The 27,753-nt window shown below is 46.9% G+C and overlaps 2 protein-coding genes across 2 annotated transcripts in view; one reads left to right on the top strand and one right to left on the bottom strand.

Annotated features, from left to right (window-relative positions):
* The window catches only part of LOC114588392 (nicotinamide riboside kinase 2), a 58,152-nt gene extending 51,159 nt beyond the window's left edge, over nt 1–6,993 (bottom strand). The window contains exon 1 of the mRNA XM_077922074.1: nt 6,990–6,993. The gene's annotated coding sequence lies outside the window, so the exon portion shown is untranslated. The remainder of the gene's footprint in view (nt 1–6,989) is intronic.
* LOC114588360 (radial spoke head protein 3 homolog B-like) lies at nt 5,231–24,970 on the top strand. Its single transcript, XM_028713577.2, has 9 exons — nt 5,231–5,428; nt 7,950–8,037; nt 9,082–9,223; nt 10,294–10,439; nt 11,539–11,742; nt 14,699–14,861; nt 17,938–18,024; nt 19,893–20,290; nt 22,477–24,970. The coding sequence occupies exons 1-8, from the start codon at nt 5,295–5,297 to the stop codon at nt 20,267–20,269; spliced, it is 1,341 nt and encodes a 446-aa protein (XP_028569410.2). The 5' UTR covers nt 5,231–5,294; the 3' UTR covers nt 20,270–20,290; nt 22,477–24,970.
* Nucleotides 24,971–27,753: the final 2,783 nt, after the last annotated feature.

A 27,753-nucleotide genomic window follows, 5' to 3' on the forward strand; every position in this document is an offset into this window, starting at 1 on the left:
GCCCAACTTATGATCGTGAATGGCATGTGGGGGGGGGGAGAGGTTTTTCACCTTATCCCATAAGAACCTGAATTTGGAATTCCCCCAATGAAATCCATGGGTCTTTAGATCATTGCTGTCAACTTACCAGATTTGAAAATAAGGGACCAGCAGCCTCGAAAATAAGGGATCAACAGCCAAAATAACGGGATTTTCCGGGCACAGGTATGTTCAACTTCTGAGCCCCTCCGAGCCAAAGGCAGAAAGCCCAGCCAGCAGCCAAAGGAAGCCTCATCAATAAGGGAAATCAGCGGGACATGGCGCTGGGATAAGGGACTGTCCTGCCAAATAAGGGACGCTTGACAGCTATGCTTTAGATATAGGAAGGCTGCAGAGGAAAACACTTCTTCTTCTTCTTTTTTTAAATATAAATTTTTATTGATTTTCCAACATAAATAAAAAACAATACAATAAACAATACATAAACACACAAACATATAAACACGTATAATTTCACAACCTCCTTTTCATAAACCTTACTTCCCCGACTTCCCCATACCTCCCCCTTCTGCATCCCTATTTCAAAATTTCTTCAGCAACCCCTCACTTCAATTGACTGATTACTCATTTTCTCCCCCCCCTTTCTTCTCTTACTTAATCAATTTACAGCTGTAATTCTATATTTTCTTAACCTTGACATTTTAGCACTCATCAATTTTACAATAATTCTTAAGGTAAACTTTAAATTTCTTCCAATCTTCATCCACCGTCTCTTTTCCTTGGTCTCGGATTCTGCCAGTCATCTCCGCCAATCCCATATAGTCAATCACTTTCGTCTGCCATTCTTCCAGCGTGGGTAGTTCTTGTGTCTTCCAATACTTTGCTAAAAGAATCCTTGCTGCTGTGGTAGCATACGGAAAACACTTCTTCAGGAATTCCACCACAAGATCTGGTGATGGCCACAGGTTGTTTTTTTAAAAACATTTTCTTTATTTTTACAAAATTTATATACAGTGGTACCTCGGGTTAAGAACTTAATTCGTTCCGGAGGTCTGTTCTTAACCTGAAACTGTTCTTAACCTGAGACATCACTTTAGCTAATGGGGCCTCCCGCTGCCACCGCGCTATTTCTGTTCTCATCCTGATGCAAAGTTCTTAACCCAAGGTACTATTTCTGGGTTAGGGGAGTCTGTAACCTGAAGCATCAGTAACCTGAAGTGTCTGTAACCCGAGGTACTGCTGGATTGCAGAAGAACATCAAAGTACTTGGCAAAAAAAAAAAAAGTTGAAGCAATGAAATGATCATTAAAAAAAATCTAAAACCTACAGAAAGTTGAAACCGCAGTGAAACAGACTGAAGCAAATCAAGCCTGCAAGCTTTCTAAACACCGGCTTAGGCTGGTGTTTAGATGAGCGTCTTCAGCAGGTACCTCGGTCCAGTATACCTGAAGGAGCGTCTCCACCTCCATCGTTCTGCCCAGACACTGAGGTCCAGCACTGAGGGCCTTCTGGCGGTTCCCTCGCTGCGAGAAGTGAGGTTACAGGGAACCAGACAGAGGGCCTTCTCGGTGGTGGCACCTGCCCTGTGGAACACCCTCCCACCAGATGTCAAAGAGAAAAATAACTACCAAACTTTTAGAAGACGTCTAAAAGCAGCCCTGTTTAGGGAAGCTTTTAATGTTTAATAGGTTATTGTATTTTAGTTGTGCTGGTCCCAGGGGGGATAAGGTACTATTACTGTAGCCCAAGATCAGTCCAGAGTCTCTAGCAGGGTAGACGATCACTAGATGAGACGCGAGGTCCGAGACAGGGAGCCGGGCAGGGTAACAGGAACGCTGGTAGGGCAGAAGCAGGAAGCCAGGCGAGGAACAGGAACACTGGTAGGGCAGAAGCAGGAGTCCAGGCGAGGAACAGGAACACTGGTAGGGCAGAAGCAGGAGTCCAGGCGAGGAACAGGAACACCGGATAGTCAGGAACAGGAAGCCGGGCGAGGAACAGGCACACTGGGAGTGCAGATCAAGGACTGGGTAAAGCAGGTACTCCACAACGACGTTGCTCCCGCAACCTGTGACCGGGCTGCCTGACCTTTATCTTCTTCTAAGGCCGGGGGCGGTCCCGGCCCCCAGAAGCCCCGCCTCTCTTGGCCTTAAGGCGAGCACCCCTCCTGGGAGACACCAGTTCCCTTCGCCTCTCTGCCCTAAGCCTCTGCAGATCAGGAGAGGCCGAAGGGTTACTGGGCCCCGGGGAAGGCTCACCTGTAGCCACTGAGTCTTCCAGCACCTCTGGGGCCAGAATGGTTTCACCTGGTGCCTGCTCTTGAGGTTCCTCAGCATCTAGGCCTTGCCCCAGTTCAGCCGGCCCTGGAGGCGGGGACTCCTGTGCCGGCTGGGATTCCTCCGGATCGCTCTCAGACTCGGAATCCCAGGCCATCACATTAGTGTTCTGTTGGAAGCCGCCCAGAGTGGCTGGGGAAACCCAGCCAGATGGGCGGGGTATAAATAAATAAATAAATAAATAAATAAATAAATAAATAAATAAATAAATTATTATTATTATTATTATTATTATTATTATTATTATTATTATTATTATTACCGAAAGGAATACAGTGAAGGCACCTAACTGGAATCAATAGGCAGAGAGTTCCAAAGTTCCAGCTAAACAATTGAGTTCCTACAAGATGCAGAACGGGTATTAGGTGGCCCTTGGGAAAATGCCAATTCCGATGATCAAAGCAGTCAAGCGGTCACATGTGGGGCAAGGCAATCTTGTAGAATTATAGAATAGTAGAGTTGGAAGGAGGGACGCAGGTGGCGCTGTGGGTTAAACCACAGAGCCTAGGACTTGCTGATCAGAAGGTCGGCGGTTCGAATCCCCGCGACTGAGTGAGCTCCCGTTGCTTGGTCCCTGCTCCTGCCAATGTAGCAGTCCGAAAGCATGTCAAAGTGCAAGTAGATAAATAGGTACCACTCCGGTGGGAAGGTAAACGGTGTTTCCGTGCGCTGCTCTGGTTCGCCAGAAGCGGCTTAGTCCTGCTGGCCACATGACCCGGAAGCTGAACGCCGGCTCCCTCGGCCAATAAAGCGAGATGAGCGCCGCAACCCCAGAGTCGGCCACAACTGGACCTAATGGTCAGGGGTCCCTTTACCCTTTACCTTTAGAGTTGGAAGGGAGTTTCATCTAGTCCAACCCTCTGTAATGCAGGAATCTCGGCGAAAACATCCCTGACAGATGGCCACCCAACCTCTGCTTAAAAACTCCAAAGAAGGAGAATCTACCATCCTGTTCCACTGTCAAACAGCTCTTACTGTCAGAAAGTTTTTCCTGATGTTGAGTCGGAATCGCCTTTCTTATTACTGGAAAGTGTTGGTTGGAGTCCTGCCCTCCAGAGCAGGAGACGATCTCATAAGTAAACAGATCCCAAGTCAGGGCTGTCTTTACCAAGGGGTGCAAGTGGTGCAGGGCATCTGGGAGCTGATTTCTGGGGGGCACCCACCGCTGAAGCCGCCTAAGCTCTTAACTATCTACCTGTTATGAAATAATAAATAATTTTGATCAAGCTACAAAAACAAAATACATATATACCTAGGTATTACCAAAATGTATACCTAGGTAAAGGTAAAGGGACCCCTGACCATTAGGTCCAGTCATGGCCGACTCTGGGGTTGCGGCGCTCATCTCGCTTTATTGGCCAAGGGAGCCGGCGTACAGCTTCCGGGTCATGTGGCCAGCAGGACTAAGCCGCTTCTGGCGAACCAGAGCAGCGCACGGAAACACCGTTTACCTTCCCGCCAGAACGGTACCTATTTATCTACTTGCACTTTGACGTGCTTTCGAACTGCTAGGTTGGCAGGAGCAGAGATTGAGCAACGGGAGCTCACCCCATCGCGGGGATTCGAACCGCCAACCTTCTGATCGGCAAGTCCTAGGCTCTGTGGTTTAATCCACAGTGCCATTTCACTAAAGGACTTTCCGCTTTGTGTGCTCATTTACCAAAGAAGCACCACACCAGCGGTGGCACTTGTCATTCACAGCAGAGGCGCTTGTCAGACTCAATGAGTTCAGTGGTACCTCGGGTTAAGAACTTAATTCGTTCCGGAGGTCCGTTCTTAACCTGAAACTGTTCTTAACCTGAGGTACCACTTTAGCTAATGGGGCCTTCCGCTGCCACCGCACGATTTCTGTCCTCATCCTGAAGCAAAATTCTTAACCTGAAGCACTATTTCGGGGTTAGCAGAGTCTGTAACCTGAAGCGTCTGTAACCTGAAGCATCTGTAATCATAATATGGAACGTAACAAAAGAAGTGGAAATGTAATCAGGTGCTGAAAAACAAAAGCTTAGAAGATAATGTTGTTTTCCAGATATAAATGGGAACATTTTTCATCAAACAAACTATTTTGGTCACATGTTATTAAATTCGTATCTGTACAACTGTGGCATATGAAGGAAAAAAGAGTGAATGAATAGCTATTCCGATGAAAGGCATAATCTTTATAAAATTTTTATAAAATCTCAGAGGTCAGAGGTTCTCTTATATTCTGTTGGAAGCTGTCCAGAGTGGCTGGAGCAACCCTGTTAAATGGGCGGAGAATAATAATAATAATAATAATAATAATAATAATAATAATAATAATAATAATTTATTAAATTTACATACCGCCCTCCACCCGACAAACACAGGCCGGTTTGCAGCATAAAAAGCACAAACATGTGTTGCACCCTATTAAAAAACGACAACAAAAGTAACACAAAATCCCAGCGCCTCCATTTTGTAGCCGTCGCCAGTTGGTGTGTAGACAATGGGCCAACAGCCTGACTCCAAATGGGGCCATTGAGTTTCCCATTTGTTTTCCTTTGAGACCCATAGACCCAGATTTTTTTTTGAAATTATTATTATTATTATTATTATTATTATTATTATTATTATTATTAATACTCTGCCCTCCCCAGCCAGAGCCGGGCTCAGGGTGGCTAACAACAGTAAAAATTACAATAAAAACATAATAGGGAGGAAAGGAAACCAATTTAAAATACAGGTTAAAATGCAATTTAAAATGCAGCCTCATTTTAAAAGTAACCCATAAATCAAGTTGCCTTTCGTGAACTCCAAGCTCCCTGCCATAGTTACGCTCCCTTGGACGGATGTCAATGAAGGCAGCTCCCGGCTGGGTCAGGTGGCAGGGCTCAGTTTACCTTGGCGACGGTTGCCAGGCAACGGAGTCCGTGTCGCCCGGCGACGGTTGCCAAGGAGACTCTCTCGGCGCTGCTGCTCCCAGCCCAGGCCTCTTGGAGCCAGAGGCTTCTGCAAGCCGCCATGGCCTCCACGTCGGTGATCCTCAGCCGGGACGGCACGGCGGCGGGACCCTCTGCCACCTATTCGTACTGCAACCGTCCCAGGCCGTTGCCGGGCAGGCAGAGGTACCGGACCTCCATCGATGCCAACGAGACGTGAGTACCTTTAGGCTCCCAGGCTGGACCGGGGAAGGAAGGACTCAGCCCAAAAGAGTCAAACCGACATTCGTGATAGACTACAGCAATGCGCTCCCTGTGGGGCATCCCTTGCACTCAGCCCAGAAGCAGAATGCCAGCTGAGGCCTTGCCAGCGCATAATAATAATAATAATAATAATAATAATAATAATAATTTATTATTTATACCCCACCCATCTGGCTGGGTTTCCCCAGCCACTCCGGGTGGCTTCCAACAGAATATTAAAATACAATACAGTGGTACCTCGGGTTACAGGCGCTTCAGGTTACGGACTCCACTAAGCCAGAAATGTTACCTCGGGTTAAGAACTTTGCTTGAGGATGAGAACAGAAATCGCGCAGCGGCAGCAGCAGGAGAGCCCATTAGCTAATGTGGTGCTTCAGGTTAAGAACAGTTTCAGGTTAAGAACGGACCTCCAGAACGAATTAAGTTCTTAACCCGAGGTACCACTGTAATCTATTAAACATTAAAAGCTTCCCTAAACAGGGCTGCCTTCCGATGTCTTCGAAAAGTTTCGTAGTTGTTTTTCTCTTTGACATCTGGTGGGAGGGTGTTCCACAGGGCGGGTGCCACTACCGAAAAGGCCCTCTGCCTGGTTCCCTGTAACTTGGCTTCTTGCAGCGAGGGAACCGCCAGAAGGCCGGGCCTCAGTGTCCGGGCAGAACGGAGCTGATAAACAGCTGCCCTGGACACAGAATTGACCTGCACCTCCATGGACTTCTGAGAGTCAAAAATGACTCCCAGGCTGCGCACCTGGTCCTTCAGGGGCACAGTTGCCCCATTCAGGACCAGGGAGTCCTCCACACCAGCCCGCCTCCTCTCCCCCCAAAACAGTACTTCCATCTTGTCAGGATTCAATCTCAATCTGTTAGCCGCCATCCATCCACCAACCACATCCAGGTGTCTGCCAAGTTCAAGGTGCCCCTGCTGGGGTTTAAAGCCTTTAACAACCTGGAACCAGCTTACCTACGAGATCACCAGCCAGAGGGCCTTCTCGGTGGTGGCGCCCGCCCTATGGAACACCCTCCCATCAGATGTCAAGGAAATAAACAACTATATCTGATTTTCAGAAGACATCCGAAGGCAGCCCTGTTGAGGGAAGTTGTTAATGTTTGATGTTTTATTGTGTTTTTAATATTCTGTTGGGAGCCGCCCAGAGTGGCTGGGGAAAGCCAGCCAGATGGGCGGGGTATAAATAATAAATTATTATTATTATTATTACTACTACTACTACTGCTACTAGATTCTTATGCTGGGGCTACAGGCCTTCCAGCCAAGATGGGTGATGCTTGGTCGCAGAGGACAGCATATCAGAAACGGCATAATAATAATAATAATAATAATAATAATAATAATAATAATAATAATTGCACATGAATTGAAGAATAGCCAGAGGAAGCAAACAACACAGACCCATGTTTGCAAGAGGCTGGTGTAGCATCACTGCTTATGTAAATACTTCAGACAACCCAAACACTCCCAATATATGGGTTTGTTACATGTTTGCTTTTGGTTGCTTTTAAATCCTGCACCTCCGCTTTTTCTTAGAAAACGGAAGTGTTTTTGTTTGTTTCCGATGCTTTTCAGTTGGGAATGGTCTTGATATTGTAAGGTTTTTTTTCCTCCCCCCCCCCCCTCTCTCTTTCTGGATAATTTTTATATATGCTGTGAAATTTAAGAAAGCGCTGGGAAGAAAGAAAGAGGTGCAAAGAACAAACTTGCGGCTGTTGTTATTTTGGTTGTTGTTTTTAAATGTGTGCGGCTGCCCAGTTGGTTTGCAAAGGAATCATAGAACGGTAGAGTTGGAATGGGGACCCTCAAAGGTCCTCTAGACCAACCCCCTGCAATGCAGGGATCTCAGCTAAAGTATCCATGGCAGATGGCCAGCCAGCCTTAGCTTAAGAGTGTTTTTAAAAATAAAAAAATTAAAACTGCTTCTCCTTCTACAAAATAAATACAAATCCAATGTGTGATTTTTCTCTTCTTGCAATTAGAACCAAACGGTTCCCAGTTCATTTTAAAACCACGCAGAAACAGTAATAAGGAACGTTCTCTGCCTTAGCTCTCAAACTACGTCATTCTCATTTTCGCAGGGAGTTGAATACAAAAGCACAATTTCATGTCCTTTTTAGCTCACATTTTTAAAGAACACATTTGTTTCAGGAAAGAAATATCATGGCAATGGTATTATTATTATTATTATTATTATTATTATTATTATTATTATTATTATTGCTATAAATAGGCCCGGAACTCTGTAAGAATTTCTATCACAAAATCCCCCTGGGCACAAATACCTCTGACAGGTTTGCAGACTTGCAAATTAAGGAGAGCTTATTTATTCTCACATATCTCCGGCAGCCTTGCAGATTTAGAAGCAGGAATGGGGACAGTGACACCCTGCTCTCTTACGCTTCATTGCTAATTTATGCTAAGTGCTGTTTTCGAATCCTGTCCCTCTTCATGTTTTTTCTTCCAGGGAAGAGGAGCCCTATCACTATGCCAACCTGATGTATGAGAGGCGAGTCGTTCGGGGCAACACCTATGCCCTTCACATCTTGCCATGGGTGAGTTTTCCTTCTCCTGTAAACTTTGACATATCTATGTATCTATTTCAATTGCAAATTCTAGGCAAAAGGAACAATGTGCAATTAACCAGTGGAACCAGCTGCTGCAAGATGCAAGGCTTCGGCATGAACTGTGTCCAGGAGGAGAGGTCTAGTGATGGATATTGCTGCTGCCTTCAGACTTCACTTCCCACCGGCACATCTGTCCAAGCCACTGGGCTAGGGGGTTTTTGGGATCCGGACGTGGGTGGCGCTGTGGTCTAAACCACTGAGCCTCTTGGGCTTGCCGATCAGAAAGTCGGCGGTTCAAATCCCCACGATGGGTGAGCTCCTGTCGCTGGGTCCCAGCTCCTGCCAACCTAGCAGTTCGAAAGCACACTGGCGCAAGTAGATAAATAGGTACCACTGATTTGGAGAAGGGCTGGAAGGAGTGAAAAAGGCAAGATGAACATGACCTGAATGTGAGCAATGCAGTTACATTGATGGGCTTTGCTGGGAATTGAAAGCAATGTTGCACAAACCACTCTTCACAGCTGGGAAAGACTCATCTGTTTGCTACCAGCTAGTGTAGACACGGGTGGCGCTGTGGTCTAAACCCCTGAGCCTCTTGGGCTTGCTAATCGGAAGGTCGGCAGTTCGAATCCCCGCAACGGGGCGAGCTCCCGTTGCTCTGTCCCAGCTCCTGCCAACCTAGCGGCTCGAAAGCACACTGGCGCAAGTAGATAAATAGGTACCACTGCGGCGGGAAGGTAAACGGCGTTTCTGTGCGCTGTGGTTTCCGTCATGGTGTCCTGTTGCGCCAGAAGCAGTTTAGTTCTGCTGGCCACATGACCCGGAAAGCTGTCTGTGGACAAACGCCGGCTCCCCCGGCCTGAAAGCGAGATGAGCGCCGCAACCCCAGAGTCGCCTTTGACTGGACTCAACCACCCAGGTGTCCTTTACCGCCCTGAGTAGCTGTGGGTTATAGGGCAGTGTTGAAATCTAATAAATAAGATTAAGGACACCGCACAAACCGCTTTCTCTCCGTCCTGTCCCCTCCGCCAGAGCAGCGAACCCGATCCTCTGGAGCTTCAACGTCAGCGGGAAGCCCAGCGTAAAGCATTGGCCCGGAGGAGAGCTAGGGACCAGCTTCAGACAAGAACCCCGGAACCTGTAGAAGGCAGAAGGCATGTTGACGTTCAGACAGGTAATGAGAAGGAGGGCGAAATGCTTATCTCAGGAATACTGGGAAATGGTAAAATAGAAAGATTGGTATAAAATTATGATCTTAGCTGGTATGCTTGTTATTGCATCAGGAAGAAAAGGATAGATGGACAATTTAAAAGTGGAATGACTATGTTTTTTAATATACTGTATTTTTTGCTCTATAAGACTCACTTTTCCCCTCCTAAAAAGTAAGGGGAAATGTGTGTGCGTCTTATGGAGCGAATGCAGGCTGCGCAGCTATCCCAGAAGCCAGAACAGCAAGAGGGATCGCTGCGCAGTGAAAGCAGCAATCCCTCTTGCTGTTCTGGCTTCTGGGATTCAGAATATTTTTTTCTTGTTTTTCTCCTCCAAAAACTAAGTGCGTCTTACGGTCTGGTGCATCTTATAGAGCGAAAAATACGGTATTTTCATCCCAAACCACTTCTATATCGTGATATTGGTTTCATAGTTTTGAACCTGGCAAAATGGCAAATTTAGACGCGTGCTCAGGGCCGGATTTAGGTTTGATAAGGCCCTAAGCTACTGAAGGTAATGGGGCCCTTTATATGTCCAGCTGTCCTTTGTCAACAACAAATTGTCGCTGTTTTTTGTGTTGAATATATGCTAGATGGTAATTTATGGACCTAATAGGGATCTAAAGCCATTTGCACATCACAAAATAGGAGCCTACACAACACAAAACACTTGGCTTCTTGCAGCGAGGGAACTGCCAGAAGGCCGTCAGTGCTGGACCTCAGTGTCCGGGCTGGACGATGGGGGTGGAGACGCTCCTTCAGGTCTACTGGGCTGAGGCCATTTAGAGCTTGAAAGCTCAGCACCAACACTTTGAATTCTGCCAGGAAACATACTGGGAGCCATTGTAGGTCTTTCAGGAGTGGTGTTATATGGTCTCGGCGGCCGCTCCCAGTCACCAGTCTAGCTGCCGCATTCTGGATTAGTTGTAGTTTCCGGGTCACCTTCAAAGGTAGCCCCACGTGCAGGAGATTTGCATTGGGGTCGGGAGAGCTGCAAAACTGCCCCTCCGCAAGAGCATCTCAAATGCCGTTTCAGAACTATACCTGGAAGAGCTTGCGGATCGTATCATCGAAGTGGACATGGAATGCCAAACTGATGCCTTTCTGGACCGGCCGGCAACGCCTCTGTTCATCCCCGCGAAGACCGGGAGAGATGTGGCCACCCAGATCTGGGAAGGAGATGTACGTTAGAACCATAGAACCGTAGAGTCGGCAGGGACCCCCCAGCGGTCATTTAGTCCAACCCCTCCGAGCCAAGCCTAGCAAGTGTGTTTCAGGCTTCCAGAACTCCGGTCTAGGCTGGACTTTGGACCTTGCCAGATTTCCAGGGGGTTGGAACTGGACTGTGCTCAATGCCGCGTTCAGTGCTTCTAGGGGCGCAGGTAGTGCTTTGGTCTAAATCATGGGTAGGCAAATTAAGGCACGGGGGCCGGATCCGGCCCAATCGCCTTCTAAATCTTGACCATGGATGGTCCGGGAATCAGCGTGTTTTTACATGAGTACAATGTGTCCTTTTGGCGGGACAGTGTTCTCGAAGCTACCAGCATGAGTTTGACCAAACTGTGGGAGGCAGTGGAAGACAGGAGTGCCTGGCGTGCTCTGGTCCAGGGGGTCACAAAGAGGCGGACATGACGAAACAACAAGAACAATGTGTCCTTTTATTTAAAGTGCATCTCTGGGTTATTTGTGGGGCATAGGAATTCGTTCATTCCCCCCCCAAAAAAATATAGTCCAGCCCCCCACAAGGTCTGAGGGACAGTGGACCGGCCCCCTGCTGGAAAAGTTTGCTGACCCCTGGTCTAAAGCACTGAACCTCTTGGGCTTGCCGATCGGAAGGTCGGCGGTTCGAATCCCCGTGATGGGGTGAGCTAGAGCATGGGACTCTTATTGTTCCATTTCTTCTATACACCAGTTCCTATAAAGCATCTCAAAACGATTTCACAACAAAAACTTGTATTTCAAAAACTGCACGTATAAAGACAGTTAAAACCATTGTATAAGGGGAGCATATGGTGCTGTGGTCTAAACCACTGAACCTCTTGGGCTTGCCGATCAGAAGGTCGGCGGTTCGAATCCCAACGGCGGGGTGAGCTCCCGTTGCTCAGTCCCAGCTCCAGCAGTTCGAAAGCACACCAGCGCAAGTAGATAAATAGATACAGCTGTGGCGGGAAGTTTGTCTTGATGTGCAGATTTACGCTTTAAAGAAAACCATTTCTCAGGACGTTCCCTTATGTCAGCCCACCTCTGATTTCTCCTCTTTGTTTTGCCCTCCCCCCCCCAGCTTTTCGATTTTGATATCGAAGTCAGGCCGATGCTGGAGGTCTTGGTCGGCAAGACCATCGAGCAGGCGTTGCTGGAAGTCATGGAGGAAGAGGAACTCGCCGACCTGCGGGCGCATCAGTACGCGTACCACGAGCTGCGCCGTGCGGAACTCGCTGAGGTCCAGAGACTTGAGGAGCAGGAGCGGCGGCACAGAGAGGAAAAGGTACAGAGTCCGGCACTGCTAGCTGGGCGGGGAGGGGAAAGAAGCAGCGGTTTTCAAGCCGTGTGCCGTGGCACCCTGGGGTGCCTTGAATGATGGTGTTGTAAACAAAAATTGCCCTTTTCCCTTATGGGGTATCCAAGAGCCCATATAGAGTCCTTACATAGGTTCCCTATTGGTCAGATACATCACACCTACATCACAGAAAAGGCGGTCTAAAACAGAAATTTGAATGTTGTTTTTCTCCTGTTTTTGTTTATCTCCTGTCTGGCAAGGTTACTTGATTGGATTGCCTGGCCAGTCTTTTGTAGTGATAAATACTTTGTTCCTGGGCCAGGTCACAGGCTCACACCCTATTCAAACACAGACATACCCTTAAGACAGGATTTGTGAAGGAAAAGACATTGGGGAGGCTTTTCCACTTCGACCTTGCAGAGAAAACATTTGGTCAGTTTGGGAATCAAAATGGTTCCAGGTCGGTCTTCCTGTGCTGATCTATGTACGTGCTTGGTTGGTACACTTATGAACATTCAACATACCGTATTTTCCGCTCTATAAGACGCACCAGACCACAAGACGCACCTAGTTTTTGGAGGAGGAAAACAAGGAAAAAAATATTCTGAATCTCAGAAGCCAGAACAGCAAGAGGGATCGCTGGGCAGCGAAAGCAGCAATCCCTCTCGCTGTTCTGGCTTCTGGGATAGCTGCGCAGCCTGCATTCGCTTCCTAAGACGCACACACATTTCCCCTTACTTTTTAGGAGGGAAAAAGTGAGTCTTACAGAGCAAAAAATATGGTATATCTAAGACCTCAAAATTCCTATCACAATGGTCAGGGGTGCCGTGGGCAAAAAGGCCTCTGTCCCTCTTTCCTTCCCTCCCTCCTCTGACGCCCCCTGGCATCTCTGCCTCCCAAAGGCTTGCACGACTCTTTGTTGCAGCAACCCTGGCTGCAAGCCCCCTGTGCGAATGGTGCCTCTGGGGCTGGCCTGGGGCGCTGGGTGCCAGGAGCAGAGACGGCCTGGGAATAAGCAAGCAAGCGGGTGGGAGAGCCCAGTCTGCCAGCTCTTGCTGTTGGGAATGGGCAGGCAAGTCCCAGGCCCCTATGGGGCAGTGTGAGGAGGCACCTATCTTTGGGGCGAGGGGGGCAGCTCAGAGACCAGGGGCAGCAGCCGCGATTGCCCAGAGGACTCCCAAGGAGAGGGGCAAGGAGGCTGAGGAGGGAGGGTGTTCAAAAAGGGGTGAGGGGCTGCCAGCTCTGCAGGCAAGGGGGGCCCTAACTGGGAGCCAGTGTGGTGTAGTGGTTAAGAGTGATAGACTCGTAATCTGGTGAACCGGGTTCGCTTCCCCGCTCCTCCACATGCAGCTGCTGGGTGACCTTGGGCCAGTCACACTTCTCTGAAGACTCTCAGCCCCACTCACCTTACAGAGTGTTTGTTGTCGGGGAGGAAGGGAAAGGAGAATGTGAGCCGCTTTGAGACTCCTTAGGGTAGTGATAAAGCGGGGTATCAAATCCAAACTCCTGAGCCCCACAGGGGTGCCACAGACAACACTGGCATCCACAGACAAGACTCTGATGCCCTCTGGCATCTCTGCCCTCTGGCGTCTCTGCCTCCCAAAGGCTTGCACGGCTGTTTGTTGCAGCAGCCCTGGCTGCGAGTTCCCCAGGCGAACGGTGCCTCTGGGGCAGGCCAGGGGGTGCTGGGTGCCAGGAGCTGAGACGGCCCTGGAGTAAGCAAGCAAGCGGGCGAGTGAGGGAGCCCAGTCCGCCAGCCCTTGCTGTTGGGAATGAGCAGACATGTCTGTGGAGCAGTGCGAGGCGGTGTTTCTCTCTGGGGGGGCAGCTCAGAGACCAGGGGCTGCAGGAGTGGCTGCCCAGAGGACTCCCCAGGAGAGGGACAAGGAGGCTGAGGTGTTCGAAAAGGGGTGAGGGGCTGCCAGCTCTGCAGGCAAGGGGGGACCTAACTGGTCTCCTGAGCCCCACCGGGGTGACGCAGAAAGAAAGTTCAAGGGAGCCACAGACTCAAAAAGCTTGAAAACCTCTGGGCTAAAGTATTGGGGTGGGGGATTTCCAGTCCAGGAAAGAAGGTGATTGTCACATCAGTTTCTGAAGGGATTACACGGGCTCCCTGTGGTGTTTCCAAGCCCAATTCAAATTTCTGGTTCTTGCCCTACAAACTCTCCAAGAATATCTGGAGGCCACAGCTAGTGGATTTCTTACGAGATCACCTGACGCTGCATGCGTTCATGCAACAACAACAACAATTTTATTATTTATGTTCCGCCCATCTGGCTGGGTTGACCGAGACACTCTGGGCGGCTTCCAACAAAATATTAAAACACAGAAAACTTCCCTGAACATAGGGGACATAGGTTTCTGGGTGGGAGTTGATCCCGGTGTGGATTTGCCAAGCGTGCCTTCCTCTTAGCACGTTTCTCCCTTGCGTCCTGAGTTCGAGAGTCTTCAAAGCCCATGACACCTTTGGCAAAGGCTGTTCTCCAATTGGAGCGCTCGCAGGCCAGTGCTTCCCAGTTGTCAGTGTTCATACTACCGTGGTGCCTTGGAAGTCAAACGGAATCCATTTCGGAAGTCCGTCCGACTTCCAAAACATTCGGAAACTGAGGTGCGGCTTCCGATTGGCTGCAGGAAGCTCCTTCAGCCAATCGGAAGCCGCGGAAGCCATGCTGGACGATTGGGTTCCAAAGAACGTTCACAAACCAGAACAGTCACTTCTGGGTTTGCGGCGTCCGGGAGCCAAAACGTTCGACTCGCAAGGCGCCCACGATCCAAGGTTTGACTGTACGTACATTTTTAAAGATTTGCCTTGAGGGAGTCTTTACATCTCTTCTGTTGACCATCAGCTACCGGGTCTCATTCAAAGTCTGCTGAAATGGCTTGGGAAAAAGACCCAAAACATAACCCAGAAGTTCCACAACCGCTGTTTTCCTCTGTCCGGCAGGAGCGTCGCAAAAAACAACAGCTACAAGTCCTTCAGAAGGAGAAAGAAACTTCGGAGAAGATTGCAGCTCGGGCGTTCGCTCAGCGCTACCTGTCGGACCTTATTCCTTCCGTCTTCGGCAGCCTTCGGGAGAGTGGATACTTCTACGACCCGGTGGAGAGAGGTGTGTGGCTTGCTGTTTGTTGGGATGGCAGGGGGCGCTCTCATTCTGATTTCAGGCTCCCCAAGTGTTAAGTTGTGGGTGAACATATCAGACGACGCAGCGATTCTTCAAACAGCTCTTGTTTATTCACAGGCCAGAACAGAACTGAACTGAAGGGTTCAGTCAGCCTGCTTATATAGAGCTCCAGTACAACGTTACTGTAACAACTTTCTAAAACTATCCAATCACTGAACGTCACTTTCCATCCCTTATTTGCATAACTATCTACAGTATCCCCCTGCTGGCCCAGGGTGAGAACTTCAGTACATATCACCAAGAAAGGCATCTGTCTTGCCAAAAGCAAGGTGATTCTTTTAAATGAGATTCAGAGGCAATACAAACACGAGTGAGTGAGAAGATTTTATTCTAAACAGCAAGCAATACAGTGGTACCTCTGGTTACGTACTTAATTCGTTCTGGAGGTCTGTTCTTAACCTGAAACTGTTCTTCACCTGAAGCACCACTTTAGCTAATGGGGCCTCCCGCTGCCGCCGCGTGATTTCTGTTCTCGTCCTGAAGCAAAGTTCTTAATCTGAGCTACTATTTCTGGGTTAGCGGAGTTTGTAACCTGAAGCGTATGTAACCTGAAGCATATGTAACCCGAGGTACCACTGTATATACATTACCAGCTAGACTAGTGACTGGGAGCGGCTGACAAGACCACATAACACTGGTCTTGAAAGACCTACATTGGCTCCCAGGACGTTTCCGAGCACAATTCAAAGTGTTGGTGCTGACCTTTAAAGCCCTAAATGGCCCAGTAGACCTGAAGGAGCATCTCCACCCCCATTGTTCTGGACTGAGGTCCAGCGCCGAGGGTCTTCTGGCAGTTCCCTCACTGCGAGAAGCCAAGTTACAGGGAACCAGGCAGAGAGCCTTCTCGGTGGTGGCACCCTTCCTGTGGAACGCCCTCCCATCAGATGTCAAGGAAATAAACAACTACCTGACTTTCTGAAGACACCTGAGAGCATCCCTGTTTAAGGAAGTTTTTAAAGTCTGAGGATATTAGGGAAAACTGTGTACCGCTGGACGTGCTTAGATGTTGTTGGGTTGGGTTTTGGTTGGTTTTGTTTTTTGCAATTTAAAGGTAAAGGTAAAGGTACCCCTGCCCGTACGGGCCAGTCTTGACAGACTCTAGGGTTGTGCGCCCATCTCACTCAAGAGGCTGGGGGCCAGCGCTGTCCGGAGACGCTTCCGGGTCACGTGGCCAGCGTGACATTGCTGCTCTGGCGAGCCAGAGCCGCACACGGAAACGCCGTTTACCTTCCCGCTTGTAAGCGGTCCCTATTTATCTACTTGCACTTTGATGTGCTTTCGAACTGCTAGGTTGGCAGGCGCTGGGACCGAGCAACGGGAGCTCACCCCGCCGCGGGGATTCGAACCGCCGACCTTTCGATCAGCAAGCCCTAGGCGCTGAGGCTTTTACCCACAGCGCCACCCGCAATTTAGTGGCATGCAAATTCTGTTAAGTGAATGGAATAAACACAAGAATGCCTTCAATAGGATAAATGTGCCTGGAAATGCCCAAGAATGTTCACGCATGCCTTTTTAAAAAACATGTGGATGATGAAAACTTAAGAAACACAAGGAATCGGAATGGATAGATTTGGCTGTCCTCAGCAAAGGCTACCATTGCCCAGGGAAGTTTCGGCGAAAACAGGAAACCCTTATAAGTACTTCCTATTAAGGAGAGTCCATGGTCTCGTGGATCAGTTGCAGTGGGCCTCCAGATCGTAGAATCAAAGAACTGTAGAGTTTGAAGGGACCCCAAGGGTCATCCAGACCAACCCGCTTAAATGCAGGAATCTTTTGCCCAACCTGGGGCTCGAACGCACAACTTTGAGATTAAGAGTCTCATGCTCTAACAACTGAGCTACCCCAGGTGTTGCTGCAGAGGGGAAAACAACCAGTTTGCCTGCTGCAGGGGTGCCACAACAATTACTTACTAGTTATCTCCCGCTTGGACTACTGCCATGTGCTCTACATGGGGCTACCATTGAAGGTGACCCGGAAACTGCAACTAATCCAGAATGCGGCAGCTAGAATGGTGACTGGTAGCGGCCACCAAGACCATATAACACCGGTCCTGAAAGACCTACATTGGCTCCCAGGACGTTTCCGAGTACAATTCAAAATGTTGGTGCTGACCTTTCAAGCCCTAAACGGCCTTGGCCCAGTATACCCGAAGGCACATCTCCACCCCCATCATCCAGCCCGGACGCTGAGGTCCAGCTCCAGGGGCCTTTTGGCGGTTCCCTCATTGCAACAAGCAAAGCTACAGGGAACCAGGCAGAGGGCCTTCCCGGTGGTGGCGCCCGCCCTGTGGAACGCCCTCCCACCAGATGTCAAAGAGATAAACAACTACCTGACATTCAGAAGACATCTGAAGGCAGCCCTGTTCAGGGAAGTTTTTAATGTGTGATATTTTAATGTATTTTTAATCTTTTGCTGGAAGCCGCCCAGAGTGGCTGGGGAAACCCAGCCAGATGGGCAGGGTACAAATAATAAATTGTTGTTGTTGTTGTTGTGCTTAGAATGTAAGGCGAGAGGCAAATTTTGGTGTCACACAGGGGACCAGGTAAAGGACCCCTGGACGGTTAAATCCAGTCAAAGGCGACTATGGGGTTGCGGCACTCATCTCGCTTTCAGGCCGAGGGAGCCGGCGTTTGCCCACAGGTCATGTGGCCAGCAGGAGTAAACTGCTTCTGGCACAACGGATCACCGTGACGGAAACCAGAGCAATACACAGAAACGCCGTTTACCTTCCCACCAGAGTGGTACCTATTTATCTACTCGCGCTGGTGTGCTTTCGAACTGCTAGGTTGGCAGGAGCTGGGACAGAACAACGGGAGCTCACCCTGTCGCGGGGATTTGAACTACCAGCCTTTTTAATTGGCAAGCTTTTAATTGCCCTTGTTGCACCGCAGAGTGGGTGAGCTCTATCTGCTTCCAGCCTCAGCTACTCCACCAAACAGCAACCTTCCAGTATTTCTCCATTCGGGTAATAATTTTTAAAACCTCTCCTTGTATTTCACAGACATCGAGACAGGCTTCTTCCCGGGGATGATGTCGGAGATAGAAGAGATCATGGAAAACCGGGTTCTGGGCAGAACAATAGCCGACAGTAAGTTAAATTATCCGGGGGTGGTTTTTTTATTCTATGTGCAAATAAGGTTCAATGGCTGCTGTTTTCTTACAAAACAGCAATGCAAAATTAGATAGATAGATGATAGATGATAGATAGATAGATAGATAGATAGATAGATAGATAGATAGATATAGATATAGATATAGATATAGATATAGATATAGATATAGATATAGATATAGATATAGATATAGATATAGATATAGATATAGATATATAGGTATATAGATAGATATATAGATATAGATATAGATATAGATACGTTTATGCCAGGAAAACCAACAAACAAACATACAATCAAATAAACAAACTATAAATTGACAAACAAACAATATCAATATATGGAACAACACAGTTCTTATAACTAACATCATTTATACTCCCAAAGATGTGCACAATTATAGAACTTATAAAACAAGAAATTAAAAATGACTTCCAATTAGTCTCGCTGTACTTTATCTGTTGATTACCTTGTACCACACGGTCACATATTTCTTATATAGTTTCGGATAACAAAGTTATATATTTTTCTAAATAAAAGCAAAGCTCCTCCATTTGTTCTCTGGCAACTGCAGCCATCGCCAGAAAGCGGCTCCCTCAGCTGCAAGTTGGGGGGGGGGGTTCATTGCAAATTATTGGGGGGCCCCTCGCAAATTATCTCCTAAAAGTTTTTTGATTTTATCAACCACCAGTTTTAACAAACCAATTTTGTTACACAAAACATACAGTATTCATTTCGATCTGTTGTCGCGGGGCTCCTAAAAGGTGTGGCGCCCTTAGTCTACGCGGCCGGTTTGGTTAAACCGGCCGTGATTGCTGATCTGTGGCCGATTCCCGCACCAAAATCATCTACCATAAATTGACTTTGGCCTATTAATTCCTGAGCAATAAGGAGGATACAGTGGATGCTCGGGTTGCAAACGTGATCCGTGCGTGATGCACATTCGCAACCCGCAGAGTTCGCAACCCGCAGCGGCGCGTCTGCGATTCGGCACTTCTGCGCATGCGCAAAGCATGATTTAGTGCTTCTGCACATGCGAGACCGCTGAAACCCAGAAGTAACCCGTAATCCCGGTACTTTCGGGATTCAGCGGTCCATAACCCGAAAAAACGCAACCTGAAGCATCTGTAACCCGAGGAATGACTGTATCACCATTTAAAATTTAGAATGTTAACGGACAAATCCGAGGGCTCCCTTGGACAAAAAACAAAGACACCAACCAGGATTACTTGGAGCAAAACAGCAGCCTGTAGGCTTGGCCTTTATTGAACTGTTGCAACAGGGTGCTCCCCTCACTTGCAGGAGAGAGGAGGGACCCAGAAAAATGGTGTGCAAGGCCTTATAAAGACTTTTGAAATTGCCACCCTGTAGATCAAGACCACCCCCAGAAACATCATACATACATCACAGAAGGGGTGTAACCTAAGACCACCCCCCAGATACATCACACCTACATCACAGAAAAGGCGATCTAAAACAGAAATTTGAATATTGTTTTCTCCTGTTGTTGTTTATCTCCTGTCTGGCAGGTTACTTGATTGGATTGCCTGGGGAGCCTGGCCAGTCTTTTGTAGTGATAAATACTTATTTCCTGGGCCAGGTCACAGGCTCACACCCTATTCAAACACAGACATACCCTTAAGACAGGATTTGTGAAGGAAAAGACAGTGGGGAGGCTTCTCCAGTTTGACCTTGCAGAGAAAACATTGGCTCAGTTTAGGAATCAAAATGGCTTCAGGTCGGTCTTCCTGTGCTGATCTACGTACGTGCGGTTATGAACATTACCATCTATCTAAGACCTCAAAATTCCTATCACACTAACGCGACACAACTTTCCTTGCAGACTTAATCCGAGACATGATGGAAATGAGACTGGACTGTTACGAGAAAGGAGTGTTGCCGGTCCGGCCGGAGGTCGTTCTGCCCCCCGACCCGGAAGACGCCATGATTCCCTCCATGGAATTATTGTTGGGTGCGAGCATGGATCCACAGGGCATCATGGAACATCTGGAATTCCTTGGCCAACAGGACGGCTTGGATCAGCCAGATGTTTACGGCCAGTTGGAAGCCTTGGATAAGCTGGAAGCTCCTGGCCAATCCGAAGCCACGGAACAGCCGCCGATTTCAGACCAGCCGGAAGCCCCAGATCAACCGGAATCCGCTCCAGATCAGGACAAAACAGCAGAAGAGCCGGAAGTCAAGGAGCCCGAACCACAGTGATGTGATGACTAAATGAATCAGGTAGGGCATGTGTGAATTAGTTCTTCAGTCCCCAAAAAATTATTATTATTATTATTATTATTATTATTATTATTATTATTATTATTATTATTATATCCCACCTTTCCCCAGACTGAAATTCAAGGCAGTTTGCAGATACTATTATTGTTGCAAAAGTTGGGTGCCACCTTCGCTCGCTGCAAAAGTGGGGGATTAAAGGGGGGTCCCCAGCAAATCCATTGGACGCGGGTGGCGCTGTGGCTGAAGCCACAGAGCCTAGGACTTGCTGATCAGAAGGTCGGCGGTTCGAATCCCCGCAATGACGGGGTGAGCTCCCGTTGCTCGGTCCCTGCTCCTGCCAACCTAGCAGTTCAAAAGCACGTCAAAGTGCAAGTAGATAAATAGGTACCACTCTGATGGGAGTCCTAGGCTCTGTGGTTTAACCCACAGTGCCACCCGCATCCCTTGGCATAGGAGCCTACACAACACAAAGCACTGTTGCTGTATGTAAGCTTTATTGTATCTGCTTTTTTTATCTTATATTTTGGAAATGTACACCCAGTTTTTCCTCCTTTAATTTTTTTGGGGCCCCCAAGAGAGTGGAGCCCTATAAGCTTGTTTAGCTTATATGTAAACCCGGCATGGTTTATTGTGCGTTCTCCCCGCAAGATGGCAGCATCGCCACTGGGATGTTAACGAAACCAAAAGTATCATAGCAAGCCTTCCTGTCTAGCCTGTGGGCTGAGATGCAAGTGAGTTGCAGTGATTTCAGTTCTCCTCCTCTGGAATCGGTTTCAGTTTAGAGCAGGGGTCAGCAAACTTTTTCATCAGGGGGCCGGTCCACAGTCCCTCAGACCTTTTGGGGGGGTCGGACTACAGTGGTACCTCTGGTTACGTACTTAATTCATTCCGGAGGTCCGTTCTTAAGCTGAAACTATTCTTAACCTGAAGCACCACTTTAGCTAATGGGGCCTCCCGCTGCCGCCGCGCAATTTCTGTTCTCATCCTGAAGCAAAGTTCTTAACCCGAGGTACTATTTCTGGGTTAGGGGAGTCTGTAACCTGAAGCGTATGTAACCTGAAGCGTATGTAACCCGAGGTACCACTGTATATGGTGAGGGAATGAACGAATCCCTATGCCCCACAAATAACCCAGAGATGCATTTTAAATAAAAGGACACATTCTACTCATGTAAAAACACGCTGATTCCCAGACCGTCCGCAGATCGGATTTAGAAGGCGATTGGGCCGGATCCGGCCCCCGGGCCTTAGGTTGCCTACCCCTGGCTTAGGTGCACAAATGGAGTGCTTGGGAAAATCCCCCTTTTAAGAAGAACTGGTTCCAGTTCAACATGTCTGCAAAGGAACTAATTCCAGTTCATGTCTGGTTCACGTTTGGCCAGCGCCGGATTTACGTATAAGCTAAACAAGCTATAGCTTAGGGCCCCACTCTCTTGGGGGGCCCCCAAAAAATTAATGAAAAATGTACATTTCCAAAATATAAAAAACAAATAAAAATTTATTAATTATTATTTTCCCTTCTTCCCTTTTTTTAAAAAAAATACATTTTTATTGATTTTTTTAACATATCAGTTCCAACAGTCATACAACATATCTTCACATCTTATACAATATTTTTGACTTCCGTCAACACCTCTGATGATTTTCCGTTCTTTATCACTTATTCTGCATTTCTTAACTTCCTATTACTGTACATTTAATTATCCTTAACTAATAATTCTTTTCATTATTATTATTATTATTATTATTATTATTATTTGTTTATTTATACCCCGCCCATCTGGCTGGGCCTCATAGTCTTTCTTGTAATATTTCAAGTAATCCACCTTACAAAACTTTTTGCAGTCCTACAGGTATATTCTGTTCATCACAATTACTTTTCAAGTAGTTCATACATTTCCTCCAGTCTTCTAAGAATCTCCGCAGGTTTTGAATCCTTCCTGTTAATTTATCTAATTCTGCATAGTCCATCAGCTTCATCCTCCATTCTTCTTTCGTCAGTAGTTCTTCTTTGTGCCAATAATATTCTATTAATATCCTTATTATTCTCCCTTCTCCCATGACCCTCTGCCATCTTGCCCTCTCGATCTTAGGCTGGTGTGCTCCTTTCACTTCGGTAAAAGTGATAAAACTCGTGCCGGCCATAAGAATTACATTTTATTTTATTTTTTGCTATTCTCTTTCCAGGGATTCCAGAATGTTGCACCAACGCGTTTGTGCCAACTGACAAAATGCTGAATTTAATTGCTCCTGGTGCAAGCAATAAATGGAAAGCTGCGGTTTTTCAAAAATACGTGCGAGGTCTATGCTCTTATTAGCCCCCCCAAAAAAAACTCGGCGCTAAGAAACATCACACTAGTTTTCGACGAATTCCTCTTCTTTTTAAAACTGTGCATGTTCCCATTAATTGTTTGCAACTTAAATGTGCCTAAATAAATCCCAGACAGCATCTGGTAGAAGTTTGTTGTTATTTAAGTTCTGTTGAAGTCAGCGAGATACAATTTAGCCAGAGCTAAACTTGTTGAGGGGGTTCGATTTCAATGGGACTAGAAGTGGTGACAAAGTTCTGCCAGATCTGTGTGTTGACGTTTAGAAAGTTTTTCGCAACCTTTGCATTGTTTAACCATAGTTATTTGCATTATAACCATAGTATCTGCATTATTTGACCGTAAAATGTGTTATTTTTTTAGAGAATGTTTGTGCGTATGTGCATGCATATATATATATATATATATATATATATATATAGCTTAGAATAATTTCATCTTTACCTATTTGCCTTATAAGTCTGATTTATTCATGACTTCAACAAAAAAGGAGGTTTTTCGTTTTTCTTTTAACGTTATTTTCCTAGTACAAAAGAAATCATCGTGGAGATAAATAGATTGGTTGTTGTCGTTGTTCTCTTCCTCCCCCAGTCTCCCACCTCTGAACCTGGTTAATTATTTCGTTTCAAAAGTTTCTCTTTGGAAAGCACTGTTTGCGTTTTATCCCCTAAAGCATTGCCGTTCAGTCGTATTCTTAAATAACTTTAATGCATTTCCATGTTTGTGTTTTACGAATGATTGTATCCGTCGTTTTAAGATTAATTAATTTTAATTAATTTAATTAATTAATTTTAATTAATTTGGTTTTGTTGCAATGGTATTATATGTAAGATTTTTTTGGGGGGGGGTGAATTGACCAAGAGTATTCTTAAATAATTTTAATGCGTTTCCATGTTTGTGTTTTACCTATGATTGTATCTATCATTTTAAGATTAATTAATTTTAATTAATTAATTTTAAGATTGATTTGGTTTTGTTGCAATGGTATTATATGTAAGATTTTTTTGGGGGGGTGTGTGTGAATTGACCACCCAGATCTGCGCTTTGGCCAAGTCTAGAAAGTACAAGTCGAAGCGGTTTTCTGCTTGTACCAACTGCCCTTCATCAATAAATCGGAGCACACATCAACCCAACTGATGTGTGCTCTGATCCAGCAGTAAAGTTTGGGTTTTCCCGGGGGGAAGCGTCAGAGGCAAATGCGGACGAGCCCAAAGACAGCGAAATCTCCCACCCTTTAGTTTTCCCTCTCCTCGTATAAAACAAATCATTGAAGAGGCAGCAGAATGGCTGGTCTTTGCTTCCCCTTCCTCCCTTCTAAGGATGCCGCGTCGCTTGTCTCCAGCGGAGCTCTACTCAGAAGGAACCTGCCGAAATGAAACGGATCCGACCCGTTTTATTTCGGGGGGGTTGACTCTGGCTATGACCAGCGCTGGATACGAGCCCGTGCATCTAGTTAGAAAACGTTCCTGCTCCCTTTTAATGGGATCCCTTAGGAGACATCCTGTTTAAGAAATGGAACCGTTTATCTTTTCTTCTCCCTGCGTTTGTTTCTTACCCCAAAATTTAGCACCAATAAATGTGGGTGGGTGGGTGGAAAACAGGCTTGTGCGATTGCAGCGCTGAGCTCCCTGTGTAACCCACATTCAAGGCGGCTCCTGAATGGCGGGACGTCAGATGCAATGCTAAAAGCCGCTCACAGAGAAGGATGTCCATAGCTCTGGCAGGGTACAAAGGGTCCAGCGGTCAAGGTTTCTTGGCTGACCAGTCGCTGTGACCCAAACTCCCTCGAGGGACAGGCAGCGGCAACGGAACAGGTATCTATCTATCTGAACCCATCAACCCAGGAATGGCGGGAGTTTGGGTCACAGCCCCAAACGTTTGCCATACTTTAAAGAACTAGCGAAAGCTCTCTGATGTCACAAAGTCCGTTGCGGCGAATGTTGTTCTTATTGTCGCGGGGAGAAAAAAAGCACACCTGTAGCATTTCGGAACAGATGCTCAAACCGCTTTTCCGAAGCAAGGGAGGAGACGCAATCTCGCCTCCTCCCTGAGCAGCTAGATTTCAAAAGGCGGGGAGTTGTTTTCTTTTTCCTTACACCAGGCCTCAGGAACCTGTGGCCCTCTCTGGGACATCTGTTGGACCACAGATTCCCTGCTCCCGCTTTGCACAGCGATTTCTCCTTTCTGAAGTGCTACGGTCCGGCGCACGACTATTATTGTGTGCTTTTTCCAAACGCGTAGATCAGCTCTGGAAACGTATGCAATGTCAAATCTGTTTTCCTCTTACCTGCTGCACCCCACCCCAAAAAAAGCATTTTGTGTGAACTGAAAATAAAGAGGATACCACAATGTGATTCTGTTGTCACGTACTTCTTCGCAGACAGCTGGAGAGCATTGTAGGAAAAAAATTGGGCTTTGCTTTTACAGCCCAATGGATTGAGGGTCCCCTAAGTTATCAGGGACGTGGGTGGTGCTGTGGTCTAAACCACAGAGCCTAGGGCTTGCCGATCGGAAGGTCGGCGGTTCGAATCCCCGCGACGAGGTGAGCTCCCGTTGCTCGGTCCCTGCTCCTGCCAACCTAGCAGTTCGAAAGCACATCAGAGTGCAAGTAGATAAATAGGTAGCGCTCCGGTGGGAAGGTAAACGGCATTTCTGTGTATTGCTCTGGTTCGCCAGAAGCGGCTTAGTCATGCTGGCCACATGACCCGGAAAAACGCCAGCTCCCTCGGCCTATAGAGCGATCTTCCAGGGACCACACATCCTAGCACTCAGTGCCGGCCCACCCAAGAGGCGAGGTGAGGTGACTGCCTCAGGCGGCAGGATGCATGGGGCAGAAGATCTGGCCTCCAAGGCATGCTTTGCCCCCACTGCTGGAGGCTGGGTCTGGAGTGTCTGGGGCAACCCAGTCAGCAGATGGGTGGGGAACAACAATAAAAATATGATGATGGAATCGGATGTCCCTATTTTCATTGGAGAAATGTTGGAGGATATTCTGTAGCTGTGCTTTGTATTCCATTCCCAAGAAATGAAGATTAACTCATATAAGGAGCGTCTCCACCCCCATCCTCATAGAAGGAGCGTCTCCACCCCCATCGTTCAGCCCGGACACTGAGGTCCAGCTCCGAGGGCCTTCTGGCGGTTCCCTCATTGTGAGAAGTGAGGCTACAGGGAACCAGGCAGAGGGCCTTCTCGGTGGTGGCGCCCTCCCTGTGGAACGCCCTCCCTTCAGATGTCAAAGAGATAAACAACTACCTGACATCCAGAAGACATCTGAAGGCAGCCCTGTTCAGGGAAGTTTTTGATATTTAACGCTGTACTGTTTTTAATACTTGATTGGGAGCCGCCCAGAGTGGCTGGGGAAACTCAGCCAGATGGGCGGGTATAAATAAATGATGATGATGATGATGATGATGATGATGATGGCATGCAGCTCTAAACCAGGCATAGGCAAACTCGGCCCTCCAGATGTTTTGGGACTACAGTTCCCATCATCCCTGACCACTGGTCCTGTTGACAAGGGATCATGGGAGTTGTAGGCCAAAAACATCTGGAGGGCCGAGTTTGCCTATGCCTGGTCTAAACCAACAGCCCCAGCTGTTTCATCCAACATCAAGAAGATTGGATGACATTTAAAGACTATTTGAATAATTATTGTAATATTAAAGATTTGTAACCACTTGAAAGAACTAATTAGGCCTGGGATCAAATTAGGATTAAATAAATAAATAAGAAAAAGTATGATAAGAAAAGTTAGGAAATTTGATTTATATGACCGGAATATTGTTATACGGAATAATGATATTGGAAACTGCTTCCTTTAATTACATGGAAATTCAGTTGGAAGAGATTAGAGGAAGTCAAGTAATATGTTCATGAAGTTGGATTTCAATTAATTAACTCTTATCGTATGTGGTGGTATATGTGAGGTTCGAAATACTTTATTTTATTTTATTTTTCTTTTATTATTGTTTTTTTCTGTTTGTTAAAAGTTATGTTTTTGTATGAAATTTAATAGACATTATTGGGGGGGAAATAAAAATAAACCAACAGCCGCAGCTGGGCCTTGTGTCTATTTTCGCCCATTTCCTTCCACTACCCCCCTTCCTCCGCTTTCCCTTCCTCCCGAAATATTTCATTCAGGCTGTAACCAAGCCCCACAGAGCGCCGCGGCCGTTCCTTGTACTCGCGCCAGCAGCCATAAAATTCATCGCCCAGGTGAGGAAATCAAGGAGGGCGGACTTCACGGCCACCTGCCTTCTTGCAGCGTGAGAATTCCCTTCCAGGAATATCTGCGGACAATGAGATTACTCTGGCAAGTTGGGGGGGGGGGGCGGTGAGGAAGGAAAGATGGGACCGTGTGTATTTATCGCCATGGCAACACCCAAGTCGGAGGTATCCGTTGACCACAAAGCCCCTCCAAGCATCGTTCAGAAGTAACCAGATCTCTTGACGGGTTGGCGGATGGGGGAATTCTTCCTAAGGAAGAAAATTTGAGTGGAAAGCGGGGTGGGAGGGATGGAATAGGATTCGACCCCCTCATCCTCCCCATTCCCCATTTTAATTTTAGGATCGCTACCGCCCCCTCCATGATGATTGAGTTCAACCCGGCTTTCTCTAACAGGAAATTGCTCCTTTAAAAATGAAGACAAAGTGTTTGTGGGATTGGGAGTCAATTTATTTATTTATTTATTTATTTTTATAAATATTTATTAGAGTTTTTAGAAAAAAGAATACAATAATAATAAACATTATTACTTTGTTTTAACAAAATTTCATAATATCCTTGAACTTCCTCACGTCTCCCGCTCCCACTTACATCATTATTAAATTTTTGTCAAGCAAATTATCATCTTATTTCCAAATCTATAACCACTTACTTAAATACAATAAAATAATTCTCCTGCAAATTTGTTTCTCTTAATCTCTCTTATCAACAATTCCTGATCTATTTTAGTGATGGCCAATTATTTATAACCAAGCATCCTTCTTAACATTCCACTAAATCACAATATTTCTGTAGGTAAGTCTTGAATTTCTTCCAATCTTCTTCAATCCTTTCTTCTCCCAGATCTCGATCGGGAGTCAATTTAAATGCAGACTTCTGCATTTTCAGGTGGATTAATGCAACGACGCGATG

The sequence above is a fragment of the Podarcis muralis genome, chromosome 18 (assembly GCF_964188315.1).
Source record: "Podarcis muralis chromosome 18, rPodMur119.hap1.1, whole genome shotgun sequence".
NCBI lineage: Eukaryota > Metazoa > Chordata > Lepidosauria > Squamata > Lacertidae > Podarcis > Podarcis muralis.